General features: G+C 38.9%; 1 protein-coding gene across 1 annotated transcript in view; it reads left to right on the top strand.

Annotated features, from left to right (window-relative positions):
- Positions 1 to 26,340, top strand: part of DACH1 (dachshund family transcription factor 1) — a 487,154-nt gene that overhangs the window by 443,473 nt on the left and 17,341 nt on the right. The window contains 3 exon segments of the mRNA XM_029055520.1: positions 1,583 to 1,730; positions 12,226 to 12,369; positions 12,884 to 12,952. Of these exon segments, the coding sequence (XP_028911353.1) occupies positions 1,583 to 1,730; positions 12,226 to 12,369; positions 12,884 to 12,952 (361 nt within the window).

The following is a 26,340-nucleotide window of genomic DNA, read 5'->3' as shown; positions in this document are numbered from 1 at the left end:
ATATCCTAGCTTCCTTCCTTAAACCACACTGTTTAGGGAAGTATGAAGAACAGGCAAAACTGTTACGAAACAGAGAATACCAAGTCTCGAAAGAATCTGATCCCTTCTGCCTCGAGGGTGCAATCCCTCCAGGATTTCTCCAAATGTGATATGCTATCGCACTGGACTTGGGAGGTAAAATTATATTCCTACTTCTTAAAGGAGCACAGGCTGCATGTCATGCTAGCATAGGTTATGTAATTCATGCCTATCCCAAGCCCAGATTGAAAACTGGGCTCCATTCTCCGGTTGAGAGGCAGCATAGCCTAGTGGACCTAGAAGTCAGAGGACCTGTATTCTAATCCCAGCTCTGCCAATTGCTTGTCGTAGAACCTTGGGCAAATCATTTAACTTCTCTGTACCTCTGTTTCCTCAACGTAAAGTGTGATTGAATATCTGCTCTCTGTCCTACATAGACTTTGAGCCCAATGCGGACTAGAGATTGTGTCCAACATAATTTGAACCTACCCCAGTGTTTGAAACATAGTAAGTGCTTAACAGGTACCATAAAAAATTAAAAAATTCCAAAATTGGATATGGAGAATTAATTTTTCTCCAATCGTTGTAACCTCTTATTGAGTTCAGTGAAGTAAAACATGCCCTTAAATGACCTCTGAGAAGCAAAGCTTTGCTTTCCACAATGACTATAATGAATCCCTTGGTCTCCAGTTCAATTTTCATTTGACCTATATTTAAAGATTACTTCTAATGGGCAAGTACTACATTTTGCTGATTCTTTGAGATTCTAAAATTAAGACTGTCTTTACTACTCTTTTTTTTTCATTTGGATTCTATGAAATTTGTGATGTTATCATCAGGATTTATCCTGGGAATTACCTGGTGAACTGAAGTACCTGATGTATGTTGTGGTCTTTTTTTAATTCATTTTTTATTGTGTTTGTTAAACGCTTACTATGTGCCAGGCATTGTACTAAACACTGGGGTAAATGCAAGTAAATCAGGTTCATTCATTAATTCAATCATATTTATTGAGTGCTTACTGTGCGCAAAGCACTGTACTACGTGCTTGGGACAGTACAATATAACAATAAACAGACATATTCCTTGCCCACAACAAGCTTATAGTCTGGACACAGGCCATACCCACATGAGGTTTTCAGTCTTAATTAATTCCCATTTTAAAGATGGTGGAATTGAGGCACAGAGAAATTAAGTGACCAGGGTGACCAGGGTCACACAGAAAACAAGTGGTGGAGTCTGGATTAGAACATACATCCTCCGACTCTCCGGCCCATGCTCTTTTCACTAGGATATGCAGCTTCTCTAATATTCTGTAATTCATTTTTTTAACCATCCTCTAGCAATTATCACAAGCATCATAAAATCTTTTAGTAAACACTGTTGATATAATAAATGGGTTATAATCTTGTCACATGATGTTCCCCAACATATTTGACCGGTTAATTCCAAGTGAGAAGTTGCAATGCATATGCAGAATAGTAATATCAGTATTCATCTTTAAATCTCAGCTCAATTTTTTGAAAGCTATTTAATTACAATTTTGTATTTTATATCTGAGCAGGGGTTGTTAAAGGTTGCCATAGACAATGCCAGAGCTCAAGAAAAGCAGGTCCAACTGGAAAAGACAGAGCTGAAAATGGAGTTATTCCGGGAACGAGAATTACGGGAAACTCTTGAAAAACAGTTGGCTGTGGAGCAGAAGAACAGAGGTAATGCATTTTCATAAGATATATTATATAGATGTGAATATATACATTATATTTTAATAATTTTATAAAGTATAGATGTCTTTCATATTAGAAGACACTCACAGTGAAGTTTACCTATGTGGTTGTGAGACTGAAAAATCTAAAGTGGGATTCACAACCCCAGCTGCACTGGGAGCACATAAAACTTATCCCTTGTGATGGTGTTCTTAATCTTTGCCACACCTGGAGCTATTTTGTCTTTTGGCTCCTCGTCTCTCTTTTTATGTCAAGTTTTTTGTGCAAAGAGAGACACTTCCTTCTTACTAATAATGTGTCATGCAGGTCTGTCCTCAGCAGTTGATTTCCAGTTTTCAGCTGGGATGCAGCATTGTCTGAGGCTGTGTTTACTGAAACCTTAAAATGGTACCTCTACTCCTCTTCCTTTGGTTTCCCAGAAAAAGGTGGTAAAGCATTCAACCATGTCAGACCTGGAAAGAAATGAGTTCTGCTCTAGAAGATGGCTGGCTGATGCACAGAGCCTCCCAAGTCCTAGGGGCATGTCCTACTTCATCATCATTTCTATAGTCCACTATATTCATGTAATAATTTTGGTATTTGTTAGATGCTTACTATGTGCTGAGCACTGTTCTAAGTGCTGGGATAGTTTACAAGGTAATCAGATTGTCCCACTTGGGGCTCACAGTCTCAATCCCCATTTTCCTGTTGAGCTGAGGCATGGAGATGTAAGTGACTTGCCCAAAGTTACACAGCAGACAACTGGCAGAATCGGGATTAGAACCCATGACCTTCTGACTTCCAGACCCATGCTCTAGACCCTAGGCCATGCTGCTGTGGATTCATACTATAAAGCACCACCACATTGGTGTTGGGCGATTGACTAAAGTAGGGACTTACCTTGCCCTGTGGCACTACTGCTTTCTGGTAAAGACTAGGAATCATTGTGGTGGTCTCTAGGGGCAATGGTGTTGCTTCCATTTCCATGGATAATTTTAACGGGGGCAAGGTCTTACAAGGAAGCAACGATGCAACAAAGTGCAAGGATGCAAAAGATAGCCGTAGGTCAATCTCAACTTTAGCTCCAGATCAGATTGAGCTTTCTGCTGCAGTGGTCTGTCTATCCCACTTGGAAGAAAAATGAAGAAATTAAGGATAAAATCCCATCCCTTGATGAATTTACAAGCAGTATACTACTTGGCCACAATAGTGAATTTTGCAGTATGTCGCATCCATAGCAGTGTGAAGAGAATTGTTTAGATAATATGGAATCCCAGGTTTTAGATCCAATAATAATAATAATTTTAATTGTGGCATCGGCTAAACACTTACTAAATGTCAAGCACTCTACTAAGTGCTGGAGTAGGTACAATATGGCATGCTGGGTCTCTGCTAACAAGGTGAAGATTTATCTTGGCTCCATCACTTGACCTTGGGCAAGTCACTTCACTGAGCCTCAGTTCCCTCATTTGTAGAAAGGGGATTGAGACTAGGAGCCCCACGTGGGACAGGGACTGTGTCCAACCCTATTTGCTTGTATCCATCCCAGTGTTTAATAAAGTGCCACATAGTAAGTACTTTACAAATACCATAATCACTATAATTATTATTATAGCCATTATTATTACTTGAAGACCACCTAGGACAATTCATGCAACCACCTGCTGAATCATGGAACTATGTCACTGAATTTTCATTAATTCATTCATTAAATCATATTTATTAAGCACTGACTGTGTGCAAAGCAATGTACTAAGTGCTTGGGAAAGTAGAATAGAACAATAAACAGTGACATTCCCTGCCCACAATGAGCTCACAGCCTAGATGGGGGAAGAGAGGCATCAGTACAAATAGATAAAATTACAGATATATTCATGAGTGCTGTAGGGCTTATGTGTGTTGTGGGGGGGAAGAGCAAAGGAAATGATTCAGGGAGAAGAGAGCAAGTGGGAGATGAGAAAAAATGGGGCTTGATCTGGGAAGACATCTTGAAGGAGTTGTGCCTTCAATAAGGCTTTGAAGGTAGGGAGAGTAATTTTCTGTTGGATTTGAAGAGGGAAAGTGTTACAGGCCAGAGGCAGGCCATGTGCCAGGGGTCAGGAGGTGAGACAGGTGAGATGGGCATGGTGAGAAGGTTAGCACTAAAGAAACGAGGTATGCGGGATGCATTATAGAAGGAGAGAAGTGAGTTGAGGTAGGAGGATAGAGGGTGATGGAGTGCTTTAAAGCCAACAGTGAGTAGTTTTTTTGATATGGAGTAGGATTCAATATGGAGTAGGATTCACAATCCCTGGAGAATTTTGAGGAGGGGATGACTTGTCTCGAACGGTTTTGAAGAAAGATGTTATGGGCAATGGAGTGTAGTATGGATGGGAATGGGGAAAGACAGGAGGTTGAGAGATCAGCAAGGAGGCTGATGCAGTAATCTAGGTGGGCTAGGATGAGTGAATGTATTAACTTGGTAGCAGTTTGGATGTAGAGGAAAGGAAGGATTTTTAGCTATATTGTGAAGGTGGGACAGGTAGGATTTGGTGATGGATTGAATATTTGAGTTGAATGAGAGACAAGAGTCAAGGATAACGCCAAGGTTATGGGCCTGTGAGATCGGGAATATGGTGGTATGGTCTATAGTGATGGGAAAATCAGGGAGAGGACAGGGCTTGGGTGGTAAAATAAGGAGTTCTGTTTTGGACAGGTTAAGTTTGAGGTGTCGGAAGGACTTCCAAGTGGAGATGTCTTGAAGGCAGGAGGAGATGCAAGCCTGGCGAAAGGGAGAGAGATCTGGGGAGGAAATATAGATTGGGTATTATCTGTATAGAGATGGTAGTTGAGAATGAGTTTTTCAAGGGAGTGAGTGTAGATGGAAAATAGAAGGGGACCCAGAACTGAACCTTGAGAGACCATCACAGTTAAGGGATAGGAGGCAGAGGATGAGCCATGAAGGAGAATGAAAATGAATGGCCAGAGACATAAGAGGAGAACCAGTGAAGCCAAGGTTGGATATGGTCACTTTGGCTGAAAATGGACCTTGCACAGAAAAAAACCTTAATGGTCTCTTGGTAATGCATAGCCACCCTGCTCACCTACTTATTTGGTGTACTCTGTACTGTAGTGGAAATATGACTACTGTCCAGGATGATGAAGTGTGAGTAGGGTGGCAAAAATTCCTTACTAATTCCTTTAGCGCAGAGTCTATGGCCTGTAAAGTCAGGACTAAGGCTTGTTTTTTGGGAGATTCCACAGTTAAAAGACAGTAGCTGATAGCGCTTATTAAGCAGTGCTATATCTAATATGGCTGGGAAGTGAGGGGAAGATCAGAGAGTTTTCAGCTGAGTAGCAGAACTGTACTATAATTGTAAATATAGGTCTTTCTGAACATGTTTCATATTCAACTTATCATATTTAGCTTAAGGACAGCAGAAACTAGCTTGACATAGATACCAAAGGTAAATACGATAGTAGGATACTAAGAAGCAGCATGGCTTGGTGGACCGAGTATGGTGCCAGGAGTCAGAAGGACCTGGGCTCTAATCCCAGCTCAGCCCTTTACCTGCTGTGTGACCTTGGGCAGGTCACTTAACTTCTCTGCCTTAGTTACTCAATCTGTAAAATGAGGATTAAGATTGGGATCCCCAAGTGGGACAAGGACTGTGTCCAACCCAGTTTGCTTGTATCTTCATCAGTGCTTAATACAGTGTCTGGCACATAGTAAGTATTTAACAAATGCCACCATTACTGTGATGGGGTTCTGCAAACAAAACTGATCACTGAAATATATGTACCCTACCTAATTTTAAAATTAATTTTTATAGTCACTTGAATTATAGTACTTGTTAAGCGTTTTTTTAGATGACAAAAACTGTAGTAGATATAAGATAGTCAGTTTTGACACAGTCTCTGCTCCATATGAGGCTCACAGTCTAAGTAAGAGAAAGTTGGGTTTAATCCCCATTTTACAGATGAGAAAAATCAGGCACAGAGAAATGAAGTGACTTGCCTAAGATCACAGAAAAGACAAGTGACAAAGCTAGGATTAGAACCCATGTCCCCTAACTCCTAGCTCCATGCTTTTTTCCCTAGTCTATGCTGCTTCTTGAAAGCCCAGAGTTGATAGCCCTACCCCTTGAGCCAACCTCATGCTCTAGTGACCTTCACTAGCAGCAAAATTTGCATCATGTTTCATTTCTCTAGACACAAGAGTTCAAAACAGGCACATATACACTACTCTCCCCTTTAATGGAAAGAAAACGGGAAGTTCATTTCAGTACTTATCAAGATTTTTCTATCATCAGTGTATCTATGGAAAAATGCCATTACTTTAAATTGTGGCCCTGAGAATCTCATTTCAATCAGTGGCATAGAAAAGTTTTCTATCTTATCATTGGGCAAAGTTTTATATCTTATCTTAATGGTATTTGTTAAAACTTACTATATGTCAAGTACTGTTACAGTGCTGGGTAGATGCAAATCAATGTGTTGAATACAGTCCATGTCCCACATGGAGCTCACAGTCTAAGTAGAAGGGAGAACAGGTATTGAATCTCCATTTGAGAGCGGCATGGCTCAGCCTGGGCTGGGGAGTCAGAGGTCATGGGTTCGAATTTCGTATCTGCCACTTGTCAGCAGTGTGACTGTGGCAAGTCACTTCACTTCTCGGTGCCTCAGTTACCTCATTTGTAAAATGGTGGATGAAGACTATGAGCCCTATGTGGGGCAACCTGATTACCCTGTATCTACCCCAGCACTTAGAATAGTGCTTTAAACGTAGTAAGCTCTTAACAAATACCAACATTATTATTATTATTTTAGAGTAGAAGAAACTGAGGCACAGAGAATTTTTGAGACTTGCCCAAGACCAAATATCAGGCAAGTGGCAGAGTCTGGATTAGAACTCATATCCTTTGACTCCCAAGACTGTGCTCTTTCCACTAGGCAACACTGTCTCCTAAAGCCAGCATGCCATGGCACAGCCTTCAATATACATTAGTCTAAAGTTATAATCATTATTAAAATTTTAATCATTTAATGTTGAGTAGAACTGTAGTTATCAAGGTATGGATGGAAAAAGAAGGAGTATAAGTAAGGGATCAAAATGATTTAAAAAGTGGGATGTGGGGGCCTTGGGGTGGTAGATGACTGTGACTAGTTTCTGGAGTGGGTGGTAATAGTGGATGATATGGGCTCAAAGGAAAGAGAGGGTTGGTGGAGTTGGAACAGTGTGAAGCGGCAGGGGGAAGCAAGAAGGAAGCTGGTCAACCCCCTTTCCTAGTGGGTCTGGAAGAATGGGAGATGAGGCCCCCTCCAGAGAGAGCAGCAGGGTGATAGTGTCATCTGGGGAGAGTTAGTTTTTGGAGCAGTGACTGGGTCATGAATAGGTCAAGGATGAAGGGAAACTTTGCCACAGTGGAGTTAGGATTCCACGGGAAGCATTTGGCTGAGGCTGTGGAGGTTGAATGGTGGGGAGGGTGTGTATGGGAGTAAGCTGTTAGAACTTGAAGGACAGTGCTGGGACAGGATAACAGGGATGGTGTCAGGAAGGAGGGTAGGGGTGGTGCAAGAGATGGGGAAGGGTTGGAAGAAGGAATTCTGGGAAAGGAGGACAGGCATGGGCTGATTGGTGGGAGGGTTTTGAGGATGCATGGTGAGGTTAGAGAAGTTTCATGAGTTTCATTCGAATTCATGAGTTCGAATCCCAGCTCTGCCACTTGTCAGCTGTGTTACTGTGGGCAAGTCATTTAACTTCTCTGTGCCTCAGTTCCCTCATCTGTAAAATGGGGATTAAGACTGTGAGCCCCACGTGGGACAACCTGATTCCCCTGTGTTTACCCCAGCGCTTAGAACAGTGCTCTGCACATAGTAAGCGCTTAACAAATACCAACATTATTATTATTATTATTAAGTTTAAGAGTTGTAGGTGAGGTCAACAGCAATAACTGCTTAATCTGGTGGTTCTGTGAATAATTGCTGAATTGAATGTAGGTCTCTGGTTCCTTGAGAGTGAAGAAGGAAATATTTGGATTCAACATAGATCTTCTTTAATGTGAAGACAGGGAGCTGTTGATATGCAAAAATCTGAGTCTTTGTCCTTAAGGTGTCAGACAACCACACCTGTTCATGTTCTCCACTGTGTATTCGGGACAGGCTGCCATGAGAGGGAAGATGAAGGAATAACTGTTTCTTGGTCATAGCAGCTGGGGATCAAAATCTATGAGATCTTGAGGGCACACAGTAGGATGTCATTCCTCTGTTCGATGTTCTGAGCTGGCTGAGGTGGCTCAACAGAGAGAGATCTCTGGGCCCACAGACAGCTCTCTTTCCCAGATGAGGTTCAGTGGTCTGGGCTGACTGAGGCAGTTCTGCCCAGAGAGATTTATGTGTCTCTAGGCAGTTCCCTGTCCCAGGAGATGTTTGATGGTGTGGGCCAACTAAGGCAGTCCACTAGGGAGATATCTCAGTGTCTTCATGCATCTCTCTGTCCCAGGAAGTGTTCTATGGTCTGAACTGTCTGGGGGCAGTTCTGCAAAGAATGTTGCAGAAATTTAACTTCCTCCTCAAAATCCCTGTCACACACCTCCCATTTCTTTCCCCTAATGATTTAGTCAGGTACATGATTGAGAAAATTTAAGCCATCAGGCATGATCTCCCTAAATCTCCTCTGATCATCCTCTCTACTTCCTCTCTCCTTCTGCTGCTTCTTCAAATCTCCCATCTTCTGCAGCAGTATCTCAAGAGGATAGCTCTTTCCTCCACTTAAAATCCACCTCCTCTACCTGTACCTCCAACCACATCCTTCTGCACCTAATCAAAGTGTTTTCCACTTCCCTTCTTTCTTCTCTGAATGTGATCTTCAACTCTTCACTCTCCAGTCTCCCCACTCTAAAAAAAAAAACCAACAAAACCCCTCCCTTGATCCCACAGCTCCTTCCAGTTATTACCCATCCCCAGCTACTATTCATTCCTCTCCAAACTCCTTGAGCAAGTTCTCTCTACCTGCTATCTCTTATTATTATTATTATTATCTCTACTTCCTCTCTTCCAGTTATCTTTCTGATCCACTCCAATCTGGCTTCCACCACCTTCACTTCACAGAAATTGCTCTCTCAAAAATCACCAATGATCTCATTCTTGCCAAATCCAATGACTTCGGCTCCAACCTAATCCTCCTCGACCTCCCAGCTGCCACTTTGACTTCACCACAGTATCCAACTTTGACTTCACTGACACTGTCCTCTCCAGGTTTTCCTCCCATCTCTCTGGCCACTTCTCAGTCTCTTTTCCAGGTTCCTCTTTTGCCTCCCATCCCCTAAATGTCAGAGGTCCTCAAGGTTCAATTCTATATCCCTTTCTATTCTCCATCTACCACTCTCTTGGAGAACTCACAGCCGTAGCTTCAACTCCCATCTCTGTATTCATTCAATCATATTTATTGAGTACTTGACTGTGTGCAAAGCACTGTACAGATGATTCCAAAGTCTATATCTCCATCTCTGATCTCTCTTCTTCTCGGTAGTTTCACATTACCTCTCCTCCTGCCTCCAGGATGTCTCCACCTGGATGTCGGCCCGCCACCTAAAACTCAACATGAGCAAGACTGAGCTCCTCATCTTCCCTCCCAAACCCTGTCCTCTCCCAGACTTCCCTATCACCGTGGATGGCACGACCATCCTTCCCGTCTCTCAGGCCCGCAATCTCAGTGTCATCCTTGACTCGTCTCTCTCGTTCACCCCACTCATCCTATCCGTTACCAAGACCTGCCAGTTTCACCTTTACAATATCGCCAAGATCTGCCCTTTCCTCTCTACCCAAACGACTACCTTACTGCTACGGGCTCTCGTTATATCCCGACTAGACTACTGTGTCAACCTTCTCTCTGACCTCCCTTCCTCCTCTCTCGCCCCACTCCAGTCTATTCTTCACTCCGCTGCCCAGCTAATCTTCCTGCAGAAACGCTCTGGGCATGTCACTCCCCTTCTTAAACACCTCCAGTGGTTGCCTATCAACCTCCGCTCCAAACAAAAACTCCTCACTCTAGGCTTCAAGGCTCTACATCACCTTGCCCCTTCCTACCTCTCCTCCCTTCTCTCTTTCTACTGCCCACCCTGCACGCTCCGCTCCTCTGCCGCCCACCTCCTCACCGTCCCTCGGTCTCGCCTATCCCGCCGTCGACCCCTGGGCCACTTCCTCCCGCGGTCCTGGAACGCCCTCCCTCCTCTCCTCTGCCAAACTAATTCTCTTCCCCTCTTCAAAACCCTACTTAAAACTCACCTCCTCCAAGAGGCCTTCCCAGACTGAGCTCCCCTTCTCCCTCTACTCCCTCTACCACCCCCTCTTCACCTCTCCACAGCTTAACCCTCTTTTCCCCCATTTCCCTCTGCTCCTCGCCCTCTCCCTTCCCATCCCCTCAGCACTGTACTCGTCTGCTCAACTGTATATATTTTCATTACCCTATTTATTTTGTTAGTGAAATGTACATCGCCTTGATTCTATTTAGTTGCCATTGTTTTTACGAGATGTTCTTTCCCTTGACTCTATTTATTGCCATTGTTCTTGTCTGTCTGTCTCCCCCGATTAGACTGTAAGCCCGTCAAATGGCAGGGACTGTCTCTATCTGTTGCCAACTTGTTCATTCCAAGCGCTTAGTATAGTGCTCTGCACATAGTAAGCGCTCAATAAATACTATTGAATGAATTACCTCCTCTGTTCAGGACATCTGTACTTAGATGTCCCACTGACACCTCAATCCTGTCACTTCAACCTTCATAGCATTACTAAAATATGCCCTTTCATCATCATCTAAGCAGCTATCACATTTATCCAAGCACTTATCCTAACCTGCCTTAATTACTACCTCAGCCTTTTTGCTGACCTCCCTGCCTCTTTTCTCTCTGCACTCCAGTCCATAATTCATTCTGTTATCCAGATCATTTTTCCTCAAAGCAGTTTCCCCACTACTAAAAAGCCACCAGTGGTTGACCACCAACCTCCACATTAAACAGAAACTCCTTATCATTGGCTTTAAAGCACTCAATCACCTTTTGCCGTCTTTCCTTACCTCATTACTCTCCTACTAAAAAACCTAGCCCCCACACTTTGCTCTCCTTATGCTAACCTATTCATCGTTCCTCAATCTTATGTATCTCACAATTGATCTCTTGCCCATTTCCTGGCTCTGGCCTGGAATGTCCCCCCCTCTTCATATAGGTTAGGAATCACTCTTCACATCTTCAAAGCCTTATTAAAATCCCATCTCCTCCAAGAGGTCTTCCTCAACTATATCTCCATTTCCTCTTCTCTCATTCCCTTCTGTGACACCCTAGCATTTGAATTTCCTCCTTTATTCACCCTTTCATCAGCCCCATAGCACTTATGGACATATCTATAGCTCCCTCTCTAGACTGTATGTAAGCTTGTTGTGGGCAGGGAACATGTCTACCAAACTTCGTTATATTCTACTCTCCCAAGTGCTTAGTACAGTGCTATGCACACAATAAGGGGTCATTAAATGCTATTAATTGATTGACTTAAATCTTCATTATTTTATTCCTTCTTGATAGTAGATTATCTGAGGTATTCATAATGTGTTTTACACAGCCTTTGGATTTCTTTGTATTGCTTCTCACTAATAGAAGTGAAGTATGTTTATCCAAGTAGTTGATTCAACCTTGATTTTAAATTCCAATGACTATGTTTTAATGGTAGCACTCTTGTTATTTGATTTGTCTTACACTTAACATCCTTTCTCACCTCTTTATTCTCTATTAATGCTGCCCCGATATGATATAGTCTTACCAAGTAGTAAAACTAGGACATTATCTCTTCTTTGATTACAGTGCTGTGTGTCTATTCCCTTTCTATCAGAAACATTAACCCTGATAAAAATGGAATTCAAAGAAAGATATATCACACACTAGCTTCTCACTAGCAAGCATTTGAAACAAATTGAAATAACTACCATACCAAAAATTCATTTCCTATACAATTGTTGACACATCTTGATTTATTATTATTTAACAGTGATGTGTTAAATCTTAGAAAATTAAATGTGTCAGCTAGTTGAAAATCATATGTGTTATCTACTCACAATCTGTTTTAAATGAAAGACATTTGATACCAGTAATTTAACCAAATTATTCATTTGAAAAATGAAAATCATTATAGGAAATATTTGTGAGATACAAATCTAGGAATGTATGGGGCAATTTACTTTAGTTTCACTTGTCCTTCGGAAAGGGATACCTTTTATTCCCAAAAGCTTTTATCCCTTTCTCAAAACAGTAACTTGGAAAAATCGGCATTGTTTCCCCAAATATGGCATAACAATGTACATTATTTCCAAAGTTCTGAGAAATCATAAGAGACATTGTCTGCCCAAACACTCTGAAATGTAAGTCATATTAAAAATTTAATTTCCAGTAAAATGAATATGAAGGTAACTATTATAGAAATTATTTGTAAAAATACAGCAGTAATTCAGGTTAAATATTGTCTCCACTTTTTCCAGCAATAATTCAAAAGAGGTTAAAGAAAGAAAAGAAAGCAAAGAGGAAATTGCAGGAAGCGCTCGAATTTGAGACTAAGCGGCGGGAACAAGCCGAACAGACACTGAAACAGGCAACTTCAACAGAGAGTCTCAGGGTCTTAAATGGTAAGAGGATGAATATCTGCCCATGATTAATTTTCAGATTTAATAAGCAAAGAACAATTGCAAATAAAGTTTATAACCTTACATTTGTCTATTTTGGATGTTTTGGTGTTCTCCTTAAACTAAATAAATGAAGGAAAGGAGAGGAGGCAAGGAAGGGCAGGCTTTGTTTTCTCATTTCATTTTTTATTTAGATTTTTTCTTAGATCTTCTATTATTTCCCCCTGTGTCTGTGAACAAACATTCCTTTGCTTATCTGAGGGCTCAAATCAAAACATGTTATTGCAGTATTTATCTGAAATCTCTCTGCTATCTTTTTCTGCTTTAAAATTTTCCAGGACTCATTAATCTTTTTAAATCCTCCAAAACATTATCTTGAACTCCAGTCATTGTTTAACATTAAAATAAATTGGCAAAGGTCGATTGTATTGTAATTCAGTCCTGGAGTAACAGGTTGTAAAAAGGATCATAGGAGTAGAATGAAATATGTGTTAGTTTTACCTTTCTGTTCTTTTAGACTCCCTGACCCCAGAGATAGAAGCTGACCGCAGCGGGGGCAGAACAGATGCTGAAAGGACAATACAAGGTAGGAATTTGAAAAAGGCTATAAATCTAGATCTTGCTCTATGAGTTTTTTCTCAGCTTTACCCTGCTACTCAAGCATGTAGCCTACCATCTGGGCCACATCAAAACAAGTTCAAACAAGGTCAGGTTCATCTTGCCTGTTTATGTGAGCGAATTCATTCTATGCTGATAGATTTTCCTTAAATTAGCAGGTCATTTCTGTTTATTCTGAGTAATTAAAAGGGAATAATTAATTTCAAACAATGTTTGACTTCAACTTGGGTAAATGGATTTGGTAAAAGCAATGAGATCTGTGAAAGCAATATTTTGAAGAGTGTACCTCATAAAAATGAATCCCAAAACTCCACGTATGAATATAGATTATCCACATTGGCAATTCTCAAAATGTAAACTTTATAACTAATCATCTCAATGATAGTATTCTCAAGTTGTTTCAGCAAACTAGTCCAAATGTTCACTATGAACATAATTGTTCATTCACCATATAGTCTATATTCCATTATTTACATTTGAATAACACAAACTGAAGAAACAAATTAATATATATAATATAAAAAAAAATACAGCCCAGTAGAGTTAAATGTGAATACTGTAGGAACCATCATATCATTAATTGAAGTTGTAATCTTCAAAAAAGGACTAAACTGATGAAATAATCTATACTATGACATAGTATAAAATACTATGAAATATTCCATCTTTGTGGCCTATATTTATCTTTTTAATCAAACTATCTTGTGCTAATATTTCATAATTTTCTGTGGGTTGGTAACCTTTTTCTTCAAACAGAGGAAAAGATATACTTTAATGCATATATTTTTGAAAAAGAATAAAAGGTAGAACATTTTGGTAGAGAAAGAAAAACCAGTTGCACACATAATGGTTTACTGAGCCCAACACTATTTTAGATTTCTTGAAAATGATTAGATTTCTTATCCTAAAGTTTGAATCTCAAAGTCTACCTTTTATTTTTGTCTATCATTTAATAATTTGTAGAACCATATTTTTCCTTTGAGGATGTAGTGAGCACAATCATTACATACTCCTAAGCCTAGAAGAAAGAAATCCTCTAAATGGGCCAATATCTAATATGTCACAATAAAGAGTAATTTGTTGTTGTAGCCTCTTTCTCAATTAAATACACATTCAAGACTGTTTTGGGAACATGTGAAGAGCTAAATACTCCATAGTTCCACTGTTCTTCACTTCCTTCTCCTTTCTAAACTTGGCCTAACCTCCATGGCACTGTATAAGACAAATTCTGAGGTAAATAATAACATGGAAGCTATTCCTCGAACCAAGGAATAGGCATTGGCTTGCTTGCACATTTCACATAAGTACAATCAGTGGTATTTATTGAGCACTCACTGTGTGCAGAGCACTGTACTCACATCAAGAATACAGTAGAGTCAGATATAAAGTGGGAGGAAGATCCCAACAGGAAAGAGGGTATGAACAAGGGCTTCTATAGCTCCTCTACCTCCTCTAGGTTGCCCTAATCTCATCTATTTTGCTACTGACCCCTTTCCCACACCTTCCTTCTAACTTGGAACTCCCTTTCCCTCCATATATTGCAGAACACCATTTTCCCCACATTTGAAGCATTATTAAGGCCACATATCCAAGAGTTCTCCCTCTTTTCCCCTACTCCCTCACTCTTCTGCATCGTTCATGTACTGGAATCTGTGACCTCTGGTTATTAGACATTCATCCCACTGTCAGGCCCACAGCACTTATGTACATATTTATAAATTACATATTATACATTATATATTTATGTTACTGTCTGACTCCCCTTCTAAACTGTAAGGTCATTGTGGGCAGGAATTGGGTTCACCAACTCTGCACATAGTAAAGGCTCAATGAGTACCTTTGATGATAATTGTGAAAATTATGATGATGATGGATCAGTGGCAAGAAAAACAAAAGTGAGGCACAAAGCATATCAGCAGAATAATACATGCTAAAATAACTTTCCTCCTCTCAAAGAGGGCACAGCCACTAGTGATTTGGGCATGATTTAAGAGGTACTAACAGATAAATTATGTAGCTACTTCATAGTGCATTGAAGTGCGATATTCTGTTACCTCTACCAAATTATGGGAGTCCAATTTTCTATTCCCTGTGAGGGCAATGCATAAACCCATCCTTGCATCTCACTATGCATTTCTGGTTTCCTCCTCACACCACTTCTGAAATTCTACATGTTTCCATAGTCCATGGCCAAAAATGAATGGGACTAAAGATGGCTCAGAATTAATCCTCACGAAAATGTTAGTGAGCCCTTTATCATCCATGGGGTGTTTTCTGGATCTCTGACCTTATGGTTTCATTACTCTATGTAGCCACATATCTAGATTATATTAGACTTTATTCATTACAGAGAGTGATTAATGGTGTTTGTCTTCTATTCATGTAGTAGGTAGGAGTGCTTTCCTCAGTTATGCCCAGGATCTTCTGTTAAAAAGTCACCTGAAGTTATCTTGTTCCATAATTTCAGTTTACCTACTATCATTTCCAGCTGGCTTCATGAAGAATGTGTGGGAGCGATTTAGTAGCATAGACTAAGTTGTTACCTACAAGAAAAACACTTTTTTAAAGCATCCTTTGGAAGAATCATACATATGAGAAGTCCTATTTAGAGATCCAGTACTTACCCAAATGGAGTGGCAGTCTAGAAAGAGTGGCCACACTTAATGGCAGAAGACTTGCTGGAGGATGAAGGATTTTAGGAGGGCTTTGAGCATGAAGAGATCTGTAGCCTCTTGGATATGACAGGAGAATGGGAAAATGGTACAGTTAGACAATAAGCTTGGGAAGAGGAAAGAGTGTGAGCTGGGGAGTTGTGGTGAAGAGAACCAATACATAAAATGGTGAGAGTTGACGGAGAGCTCAGAAGCCAATTATGACGAGTTTTCATTTGATGAACGAAAATGGGACGCCACTGTGGGTTTTGAAATGTGGAGAAACTCATTGATTTATCCCTAGCCTTCTTTTTAATATATGTAACATAACCGATTGTGCTCTTAATTCCTTCAAACATTTCCAAAATATATGTCATTGTTTTCTCTCCAAACATATGATACTAGGAAAAGTTCTAGCTAGCTTCAAGTTTACTTGGCACACTTCTGAAAAATGGAGCAGATGGTGTCATCATATTTGCATGGTTGACTTAACAGAAGTGTTGGCTTGGATGTCTCAATGCCTGGATTTATCCTGTTCTCAATTCTTTCACCTCTGTCCCTCTTATGATTTTTCACCAACATAAAACTCCTTCCATCCAAAAGCCTACCATATCACAGCTCTCCCAAACTTTAAAGATTTCCTAGTTGTCAGTTCCTTCAGAAAACATTTTCTGAGTAATTCCCAATACCTAGTCAGGTCAATACAACCATCCTTAGAAGTTATGTATTTGATTCCCATTCAGGTCAATACAACAACCATCCTTAGAAGTTATGTATTTGATTCCCATTCTTAACACACATATATTCAAGTGTAATCTCATTTAAATATTAATTAATTATTATGTTATTGCATTACTATGGTTGAGCTACTTCCTGTTACAGCCCTCTGTACACACTCTTTGTTTTTGTCTGCCTCCTATAAATGGTGAACTTTTTGAATTTGGGATGTGTATCTTAATTCTGTTTAACTCTCACAGGGACTTTTTCAGGAGTTCAATAAATTCCACAAATTGAGATTGATTTTATATCATTTGTCATTATCATAAAGTACATTGAGATTCACCTATTATGGCAAAAAGCAAATTACAAAGATTGAAAAAATTACTCCTGAAGAAAAAATGTGAATTGAGCAGAGGCTATGCCTACAAATGCTATCATGCTGTACTCTCCCAAGTACTTAATACTGTGCTCTGCATCTACTAAGTACTTACCATGAGCCATCCAGCTCGTACTAATCAGGAATATCCTAGACTGGTCTTGCCTCGACAAGTTTAACATGAAAAGCCAAACTACCAAGGTTACTGTGGAAAGCTTTACTTAATTCTTAACTCAGGTCTAGGGGAGTAACATGTACCATGGCGTAGTGGATAGAGCATGTAGTGGAAGTCAGAAGGTTATGGGTTCTAATCCAGGCTCTGCCATTTTTCTGCTGGCTGACCTTGGGCAAATCACTTCACTTCTCTGGACCTCAGTTATCCCATCTGTAAAACGGGGATTAAGATTGGGAACCCCATGTAGGACAGGGACTGTGTCCAACCCAATTTGCTTGTATCCACCCCAGTGTTTAATGCAGTTCCTAGCACATAGTAAGTGCTTAACAAATACCATCATCATCATTATTATTATTACTATTACATACATACATTCACTCACACCCACTCCAAGAAAATGTCCTGGGCTGGTTTGCAGGTCAAGGGAGCCCATCCACCCAATCGCAAGTGGGCAGGTTTGGAGGAGTTCCTGAAGGCTCGGCTCCGCTATATTCTAGTCCATTCCTGGAGGCCCAAGCCTCTGCATGTGCAATTCAAAGTGGCAACGCAGATGCTTTGGGCATTGCAGCAGCTGTATGTGGCAATTATTTGGTCCAGGCCTGTTACCGGGTAGAGGAGAAAAAGAACAGAGAGAGACAGAGATAGAGAGATATAGAGAGAGATAGAAAGGAGAGGTACTTCTCCCCTGTGTTCTGCCCCTCGAATGATCTGTCATGGTGTAGACCAGCTTTGTGAATTTCTTCTTCGCTGTTGCTGTTCACAGGGTCAAAGCAGTCACTCATAAAATAGCTTGATTGTGGGCTCCATAAATATTATTGATTGATTTATTAACATATTTGTGTTATTTAAATACTTAAAACTAGGTTCCCTGTTTTTTGCAGGTTTATTAAAAAAGGCTGGACTGAATGTTGGAGTGTATTTTCCAGAACTTAAGCTTTGGGTGTACTAGGATTGAATGACGGCTGAAAACAAAGTCATGTTCCACTTAAGAATTTCTTTTTCTTGACCCTCTTAGCTGGTAAGAGGAATCCACTTCTCCACTTGGGTCACTTTCAATTAAAAGGGAAAACACTAGGAGGAAGAAGTAAAGGATAATCTAACTGTCATCCCTACACAGGGGATATCATCAGCTTTGGTTCTTTGATGTACAAAGATGAAATTAAAGCCCAGAAACTACTAAATACATCAAGCAGTCTGTAAGTGAAATAACCTTCCCTTATTTATAAAAAAGAAAATGAAAATAACTTAAAAGGTTATTACAAAGTTCTGATGGTAGCTTGTGATGTGGAATAAAATTGAATCTTCTTGTCCTAAATTCTATAAGGACAACTAGGATAGGTTTATTTAACAGAGTGTATGTCTTGATCCTTTCAAAACTCCTGTTAAACCTTGGCAAAAAGGCTTGCCTACAATATAATAATGTAATGTACCCACCTTCCTAAATATTAATTTACCCAATCTTACAGATTACAGAAAGCTACTACTTTTAATATTAATCTATACAAGTTTTTTTAACATGTTACCATTGAAGATTAAAGTAGAAAATATTTTAGCCAGAACTCAAATTTTGATCCAAGTATAAAAATTTATTTGGAAGTACTTTCAATTCAGTCCAAAACACATAATCAAAACTGCTCCACTTTTCTCCTTTTTTTCACTGATCACATATACTACCAAAAATGCATTAAAGATTACCTCCTCCATTGGGATTTTACATTCAAAATACCATCCTTTTCTTCTTTTTATGTCTTGAAGAGTTGCAGATATATGCTACCTAAAGCATACAACTCCTTAAAAGATCACAGCTTTCATTTTAAAACTGAACTCAGGATTAGAGTTTTATCTTTGTCCTGGCTGCTTTTGAAACAGTTTTTGTGGGTTAAAAAAAAACAAAACAAAACCTGTATGGATCCAATTCTTAGCTAAGTCTTTTAAAAGTACATATGTTATTACTTATATACTATTTTACAAAGTAGCTTACTGGCATTTTTAACAGTGGAAATGGAAATATTCCTTGGGAAACCTAACAATAATATTGGGAAATCCTTTATTATTATTTTTACTATATCAATCATTCTTGAGATAAAGATAAATAGATTACTCAGAAGTGCAAATCAAATACTTTTGAAGTTGCATTAACTCTTTCAGGCCAGCAATTTCTATTTAGTAAACTGAGGCTGTCCCAAACTTTTCTGCAAACTTTCAGCTGTATAAGGAATATTTACAATTTCTTGGTTTGTTCAATCAATCAATTAATGGTATTTATTGCATGTTTGCTATGTGCAGAGCACTCCATTCTTTGTCACCCTGACTTGCTCTTATTATTCATCCTTACTCCCCCACCGCACTTATATAATAATAAATATGATTCATTGGTTGTTTGGGAAATTACAACAGAGTTGATAGATTTGATTCCTGCGTACAGTGAGTTTATAATCTACAGGGAAGGCAGAAAAATTATGGATGGGGAAATAGTAGAGTAAATAATAGTTACATAGGTCTGATAGAGCTGAGGTAACAAAGTGCTTCAGGGCTAAACATCCAAGTGCTCAGTTGATACAGAAGGAAGAGCAGATAGATGAGAAGTGATTTTAAGAGGATTTTGAAGGTGGGGAGAGTGATGCTCTGTTGAATATGATGGGGGAGGGAGTTCCAGGCCATAGGAAGATTATGGGTAAGGGGTTGGTGGTGGGATAGATGAGATCAAGGTACAGAGGGTAGGTTGGTATTACAAGAACAGAGTTTGTGGATTGGGAGGGTGAAAACTGGTTAAAGTGGCATTAAGGCTGATAGTAAGGAGTTTTGTTTTTATGAGGAAATGGATGGAGAACCATTGGAGGTTTTTGAGTACTGAATTTATGGCCTGAATTTTTTTTTGAAAAATGAACTGGGCATCAGAGTGAAGTATAGACTGGAGAGGGGAGAGCCAGGAGGCTGGGTGGTTGATGAAGTAGCCAAGGCAGGAAATGAGTACTGGGATCAGCATGGTAGCAGTTGGATGTTCAGCATCCTCTATCTTGATCATATGTAAGAGGGATTTCCAGGACTTTGACCCTTTTCCCTTCTAGCTGGAGAATAAATATAAAGAAAAAGGTGAAATAAAAAATTTTCAGAAAAGAATCAGTACCATACACACCTTCACCATCTATCTAAATTTCAGGTCATATACATCCTTAGACGGTTTAAAAGTAACACTCAAACACAGTCTCCCAGTAGTTAGCCAACCCTTAGTTACAGGTGACTCTCTGACTTACTTTCTGTGTTCAAAGGCTATAAGAATACAAATCCTTATATAATATAATATATATTAATTATATACAATAATCAATATAATATAATCCCAATGTTTTCCTTTAACTGCTGGTGTAAGAAACTGTGATTCACTTTAATGTATGAGCCAAATGAAAAGGAAAATGCAGGAAAAGATCAGAGGGAAGCTTTACCTTCCCATGTTGAAAAAAAAAAAATTAGGTTGGGTTCATTAAATTGTGAGCTCCATCACAAAGCAAAGGTCAGCTTTCCTGCATGTTATTTGGATGAAAAGGTAAAGTCCTAGAGGTGGAAACAGCATCTACCCCATTTATGTGAGCCATATGATAATAATAATTATAATGATAATAATAATAATGGTATTTGTTAAGTGCTGCCCTGTTCTAATCGCTGGGGTAGATAGAAAATAATCAGGTTGACCCACGTGGGGCTCACAGACTTAATCCCCATTTTACAGTATCATCATCCATGTCTACAACTTCTTTGGTTATCTATTCAGCGGTCTCTTCAATGCCTTGAAAGTCAGACACAAAAATGTCAACAAAACTTTCTCCAAGATGCATGCATTGTTGATCGCTTAATCTCAGTCCAGGTTGGGAGTGGGTGGAAATGCATTTCTTCCCTAGTACTCTTCACACTGAATATTAGTCAGTACTAGTTGGAAGTATGCATGAAATAAGGCATGAAGAGTTGGTTGATATCTAAGGTCAAATAATTTTCAGTAATATTTGCTGTAACCTTGGATTGGATGGTACATGGGCTGATTGTATTGTAGAGTTAATTGCATAGAAGCAGTGTGGCTTAATGGAAAGAGCATGGGCTTTGGAGTCAGACATCATGGGTTCTAATCCTGGCTCTGCCACTTGTCAGCTGTGTGACTTCGGGCAAGTCAATTAACCTCTTTGTGCCTCAGTTACCTCATCTGCTGAAAGTTAAAAAAAAAAAATTATTTATTTCCCTATAAAACATTTCAATTACAATATTAAAGGATGGAGTAACAGAGGCTCATAGTGTCTTATTTGGAGAAGTCTTTAAATATTTCAACATATTTCAACATAGCTAATACTTCCCACAGTAATGGAATGCCACTAACTACAAAAATATTTCTCTGATCCCTCTTATCTCCCTTCCTCCTGTCTTTCCCTACTCCAGTCTATTCTTCATTCCGCTGCCCGGCTCATCTTCCTGCAGAAACGCTCTGGGCATGTCACTCCCCTTCTTAAAAACCTCCAGTGGTTGCCTATCAACCTCTGAACGAAACAAAAACTTCTCATCTAGACTTCAAGGCTCTCCATCACCTTGCCCCCTCCCAACTCTCCTCCCTTCTCTCTTTCTACTGCCCACCCCGTAGCCTCCACTCCTCTGCCGCCCACCTCCTCACCATTCCCTGTTCTCGCCAATCCCACCGTCGACCCCTGGGCCACATCCTCCCACTGTCCTGGAATACCCTCCCTCCTCACCTTCGCCAAACTAATTCTCTTCCCATCTTCAAAGCCCTACTGAGAGCTCACCTCCTCCAAGAGACCTTCCCAGACTGAGCTTCCCCTTTTCCCTCTGCTCCCTCTGCTCCCCTCTACCCGCCGCTTCACCTTTCCTCAGCTAAACCCCCTCTTCCCCCCCTTTCCCTCTGCTCCTCCCCCCCCTTTCCTCCCCTCAGCACTGTGCTCGTCTGCTCATTTGTATATATTTTTATTACCCTATTTATTTTGCTAATGAGATGTACATCCCCTTGAGTCTATTTATTGCTATTGTTTTAATGAGATGTACATCCCCTAGATTTTATTTATTGCTATTGTTTTTGTCTGTCTCTCCCGATTAGACTGTAAGCCTGTCAATGGGCAGGGATTGTCTCTATCTGTTGCTGAATTGTACATTCCAAGCACTTAGTACAGTGCTCTGCACTTAGGAAGCGCTCAATAAATACTATTGAATGAATGAATGAATGAATTTTTACGATTTTGACAGTATCTTATCAAGTATATCTTATAAAATATATAAAAAAAGATAGTTCAAAGTAGTTTGCACATGAACACGATCACAGCTTGAATACTGTCTGAAGAGCCCTAACACAAGATAGTGATGAATAGCAATCAGGAAAGATATCTAGCAATGGACCCAAAGGATCAATGCTAGATCCATTTTGATTTAACACCATAATTAATGATCTGGAAGAGTGGTTAAACAGAGTACATTAATGAAATTCACAGAAGATACTAATTTGAGAGGTGCGCCAAACATACACCTGTGTACACAGATAATGAAAGGAAATGGATCTAAGGAATTTAGAAATTTAGAACGAAATATAAGGAGTTCATTTTCATAGTTGAGTTCAGTAAATGATTTGAAACAGATCCTGAAAGAGTACTAGTCCCAAACATTTATGCATTTGCAAATGCCTCAAAAAAGCTTATTTGCCCAATAAAAGTTTAAATAAGGAAGCAGTGAGAGAAAACTTTAAAAGTAGTCACGTATCTTTTTACAAGTTAAGTTCAGCTTTAAAATTCAGCTGTGTGCCTGTACTCTTAGTATAGTACTAGTGTCTAATTCAGTACTCTGCATCAAAGAGACATTCAGTAAATACTGATGATGGTGAGGATGATGATATATTTTCCATTTTTAGAAACTTTAAAAATCCATTTTGTTTTTTAATGTAGATGTCCAGGAAAGGTAGACCATCAGGAAAATAATGCTATAATTGCCCTTTAGGGAAAAAAAAATATTTTTAAGAAGACAAACTAAAAATGGAAGAGTTTTTTGTGTCTTGTTCACACAAGTTTATGGGACTGAACAGACTCTCTCTTACATAAAAAAAAATAATGAAAGCATAACATACTGCAAATCTTGATCAGAAATTTAATTAAGGATAGGACAGTTTTAATGTTTTTCAAAATATGCACCTATTCAGTCAATATTTCCCATAGTTTAAAGTCTTTAGCATCCATTTACAACTGCTCATACTCTGAAAGGGCACTCCCTGTCTTTCATCCCCACCAGCTTCCTATTTTGAGCAAGAGTAGATAAGTCTGCTTTAAGAAATGATCAAAAACACATATATAAAGAAAGCATTAAGTAACTGATATGCTTTCATATATGTAGCTAATGCACTCTAAGTTTTTAACTGAATGAGACTGTGATAAAGAAACTGTAATGGAAGAACATTGTCACATTATTTCAGATTTCATGCTACCACTGAGGTTTAAGAAAGTGAAATCAAAATTTAAATTCAGAACCAAAAGATGGTTAATAGGAAAAGTCCATCAGCTTTGCTTTTATCAATCTACAGCATCTGTGAAAATAATCTTTTTACCTTAGCCCCCTCTAAAATAAAATAAAAATCAGAACTACCAATGTCACATGTTAAAATGGTAAATGTTAAAAATGCTATGTGATGCATTATTTCCACCTCCTGTGGCTAGGGAAAGAATGCAGACATGCCACAATAATGTTTTTTATTTCTACTGTTCGAACCATATTAATGAGAACATCATTTTGGAGAACTAATTATTTCTATTTGTCTTGTGTCACACTTTCTAATTCCCCTATATTAGCACAGCCAAAGCAAATTAATTGCTTTTCCAGCAGTTGAAACTTGTCCAAGAATGAGATCACATTCCCTTCTAGTTTCCCTGTTTCTCTGAGTGTATTGTGTCAGAAATTTCTCTTGATACCAAACATAGTTCAGAGAATATCATTACAGATTTCTGTTGCTGCTCACTTGATGAAATTTTTAAGTTTAAGTGACCCACCAGGAAAGATAAACTTCTTAGCTGCAAGATTATACATCAAAACAGTTAAAGTGAAATTAAAATTAAATGAATGAATCTCACTGAAGCAAAAAAAAGCAGTAATTAATGGTTCCCTTAATTATCTTCATAAAATATTTGCATGGGTCTAATTTGCATAATTTGCATGTATTAATTAATCTTTCAAAGGAATTTTGTGCTGAGAGAAGCCAAAAAATCTCTTTGTTTTATTTAACATCTAATGAAATATTTATCTTCTTTAATGAACTTCTCATCTTCATTAAAATAAAAATTGCACAAGTTTGTATGTTTTAAATGTTTTTATAATTGAAGTATTCAAAAAACCTCTAGGCTTATAACATCTGAAAAACAAATGTTATTGAGCATTCTCTGTCATTTTAACTAGAGCAACATTAAAAAAATTGAAATTCCAATTCCAATTTTTCAAAAGATACAATGGAGTTTGCAGTGTACCCCATGTGAGATTTAATTGATTGTGTTCACTATTTCATAAAACTGCTTTTATAGGAGTTTTTTTTTAGTTACAGCACTAGTTTATTTCCAGTATTGAACATTGAGAATTGTTTTGTATACAGAGGATGTAAGTGATTGAGTAATGGCAGGAAATGCTTTAAAAGTAAAGGAATATTGATGACAGGAGGACTGAATTCAAGTGTTCTTTTGTCACATCACAGAATAAAAGAGCGATGGCACACAGCAAGAGGGAGAGGTTACTATAGGGGAAAGTATCATGATAGAATACAAAAGTGGCCAAGAAGCTTTAGGTAACATTTGACTTTGATGGAAAAATTTACCTTTTGCAGTAAAGGAAATTATTATTTTCCTGGTCTGTAAATTCTTTAAAGGCTGACAACATTTCTACCAAATCTGTTGTATTGTATTCTTCCATCCTCTCACCCACACCTTGCCTCTGTCCTGGAACACCCTCCCTTTTCATATCTGACTACGTTTACTCTTAACACCTTCGAAGCCTTATTGAAGGCACATGTCCTCCAACTATAATTTGCTTGTATCTACCCCAGCATTTAGTTCAGTGCCTGGAACAGAGTATGTGCTTAACAAATGCCACAATTACTATTATTATAAAGGAATAAGACATGCATGGATTGGCCACCGTAAGTGGAAAAAGAATTAGAGAAGGTATATCTAAAATTCAATTACCTCATACGAATGGTGCTTCATCAAAAGCCTCTGTTGCCACTAAGGACTACTGATGATGCATTCTTGATTTTCACAAGCAATAAAAATGAATCATCTAAGATTGATATAAAACTTGAAAATTATCTGCAGATGAAAGAACTATTTTCAGATCAGTAAACAATGAAGCATCACTTTCTTGAACCATGAGAAAAGTTAGGGAAAACATTAAATATTTGGAAGAACTTGAAGGTTACCTAGAACGAGGAACCGGAATTGAAAATGTCCAAGGTCATATAAGGTAAAACTGAATCAAAGACTTCTGGGCCATGATATTTCTTAAGAATTTACTGTGTGCAGAGCACTAACTAAGCGTTGGGGAGCCTGTGTACCCTCAAACATGGTCATAGCACTTGTAAGGATTAGAGGTGGTTCCATTCTCAGTGAAAGAGAGGAGGGGATCTTTCAGCTTTCCTTAACATCATTAAAGATGACCCACTATGAAGAATAATTATCCGGTCACCATGTGAAGACACAGACTTCATTTGAAACATTTACTAAAGTTAGTTTTGCAGTTATAGCCCTGAAAAAGAAATGTAGTTGAACTCAAAACTTCTTTCTCAATCCTGTTCATCCATCCAAGTTCTAGTATTGTAGTAATCCTCAGGCTAGTCATTTTACTGGGTAGCACAGGACCCAATTTTTCAATGTTTTTGGGGTGGTGGATGTACTTCACACCATGGTTTTTGGTTTATGATTATATCAAACATTCTCTGGTGATCATTATTCTTTAGACAGTGAAATCATTCTTCAAAAGTTAATATAAAAATGAATTCTCATTGTCAATTTTCTTCTCCCTTCCATGTCTCATGTACCATGTTTCTAATTATATCCTGTGTATGCTACAGAAGATATATTAACGGTACTGCTACTATCAATCAATCAATCAGTGGCATTTATTGAGAACTTACTGTGTGTAGAGTACTGTACTAAATGCTTGGGAAAGTACAGTAAAACAGAGTTAGTAGTGATTCCTGCCTACAAGTAGCTTACAGTCTACAGGGATACTAGGGCAGCAAAACAAAAAGTGAGTACCTTATAAAAGAATATGATCCATATAAAACATGCTTTGCACTATGGGGAAATTCATGTGATTCCCAATGATCAGGGAATGTGTCTGTTATATTGTCAAATTGTATGCTCCCCAGTGCTTAGTACAGTGTTCTGCACACTGTAAGCACTCAGTAAATATGACTGACTGAC

The sequence above is a fragment of the Ornithorhynchus anatinus genome, chromosome 2 (assembly GCF_004115215.2).
Source record: "Ornithorhynchus anatinus isolate Pmale09 chromosome 2, mOrnAna1.pri.v4, whole genome shotgun sequence".
In the NCBI taxonomy this organism is placed as follows: Eukaryota; Metazoa; Chordata; class Mammalia; order Monotremata; family Ornithorhynchidae; genus Ornithorhynchus; species Ornithorhynchus anatinus.
The sequence above is the reverse complement of the archived record's forward strand: the minus strand, read 5'-3'. Positions and strand labels throughout refer to the sequence as shown.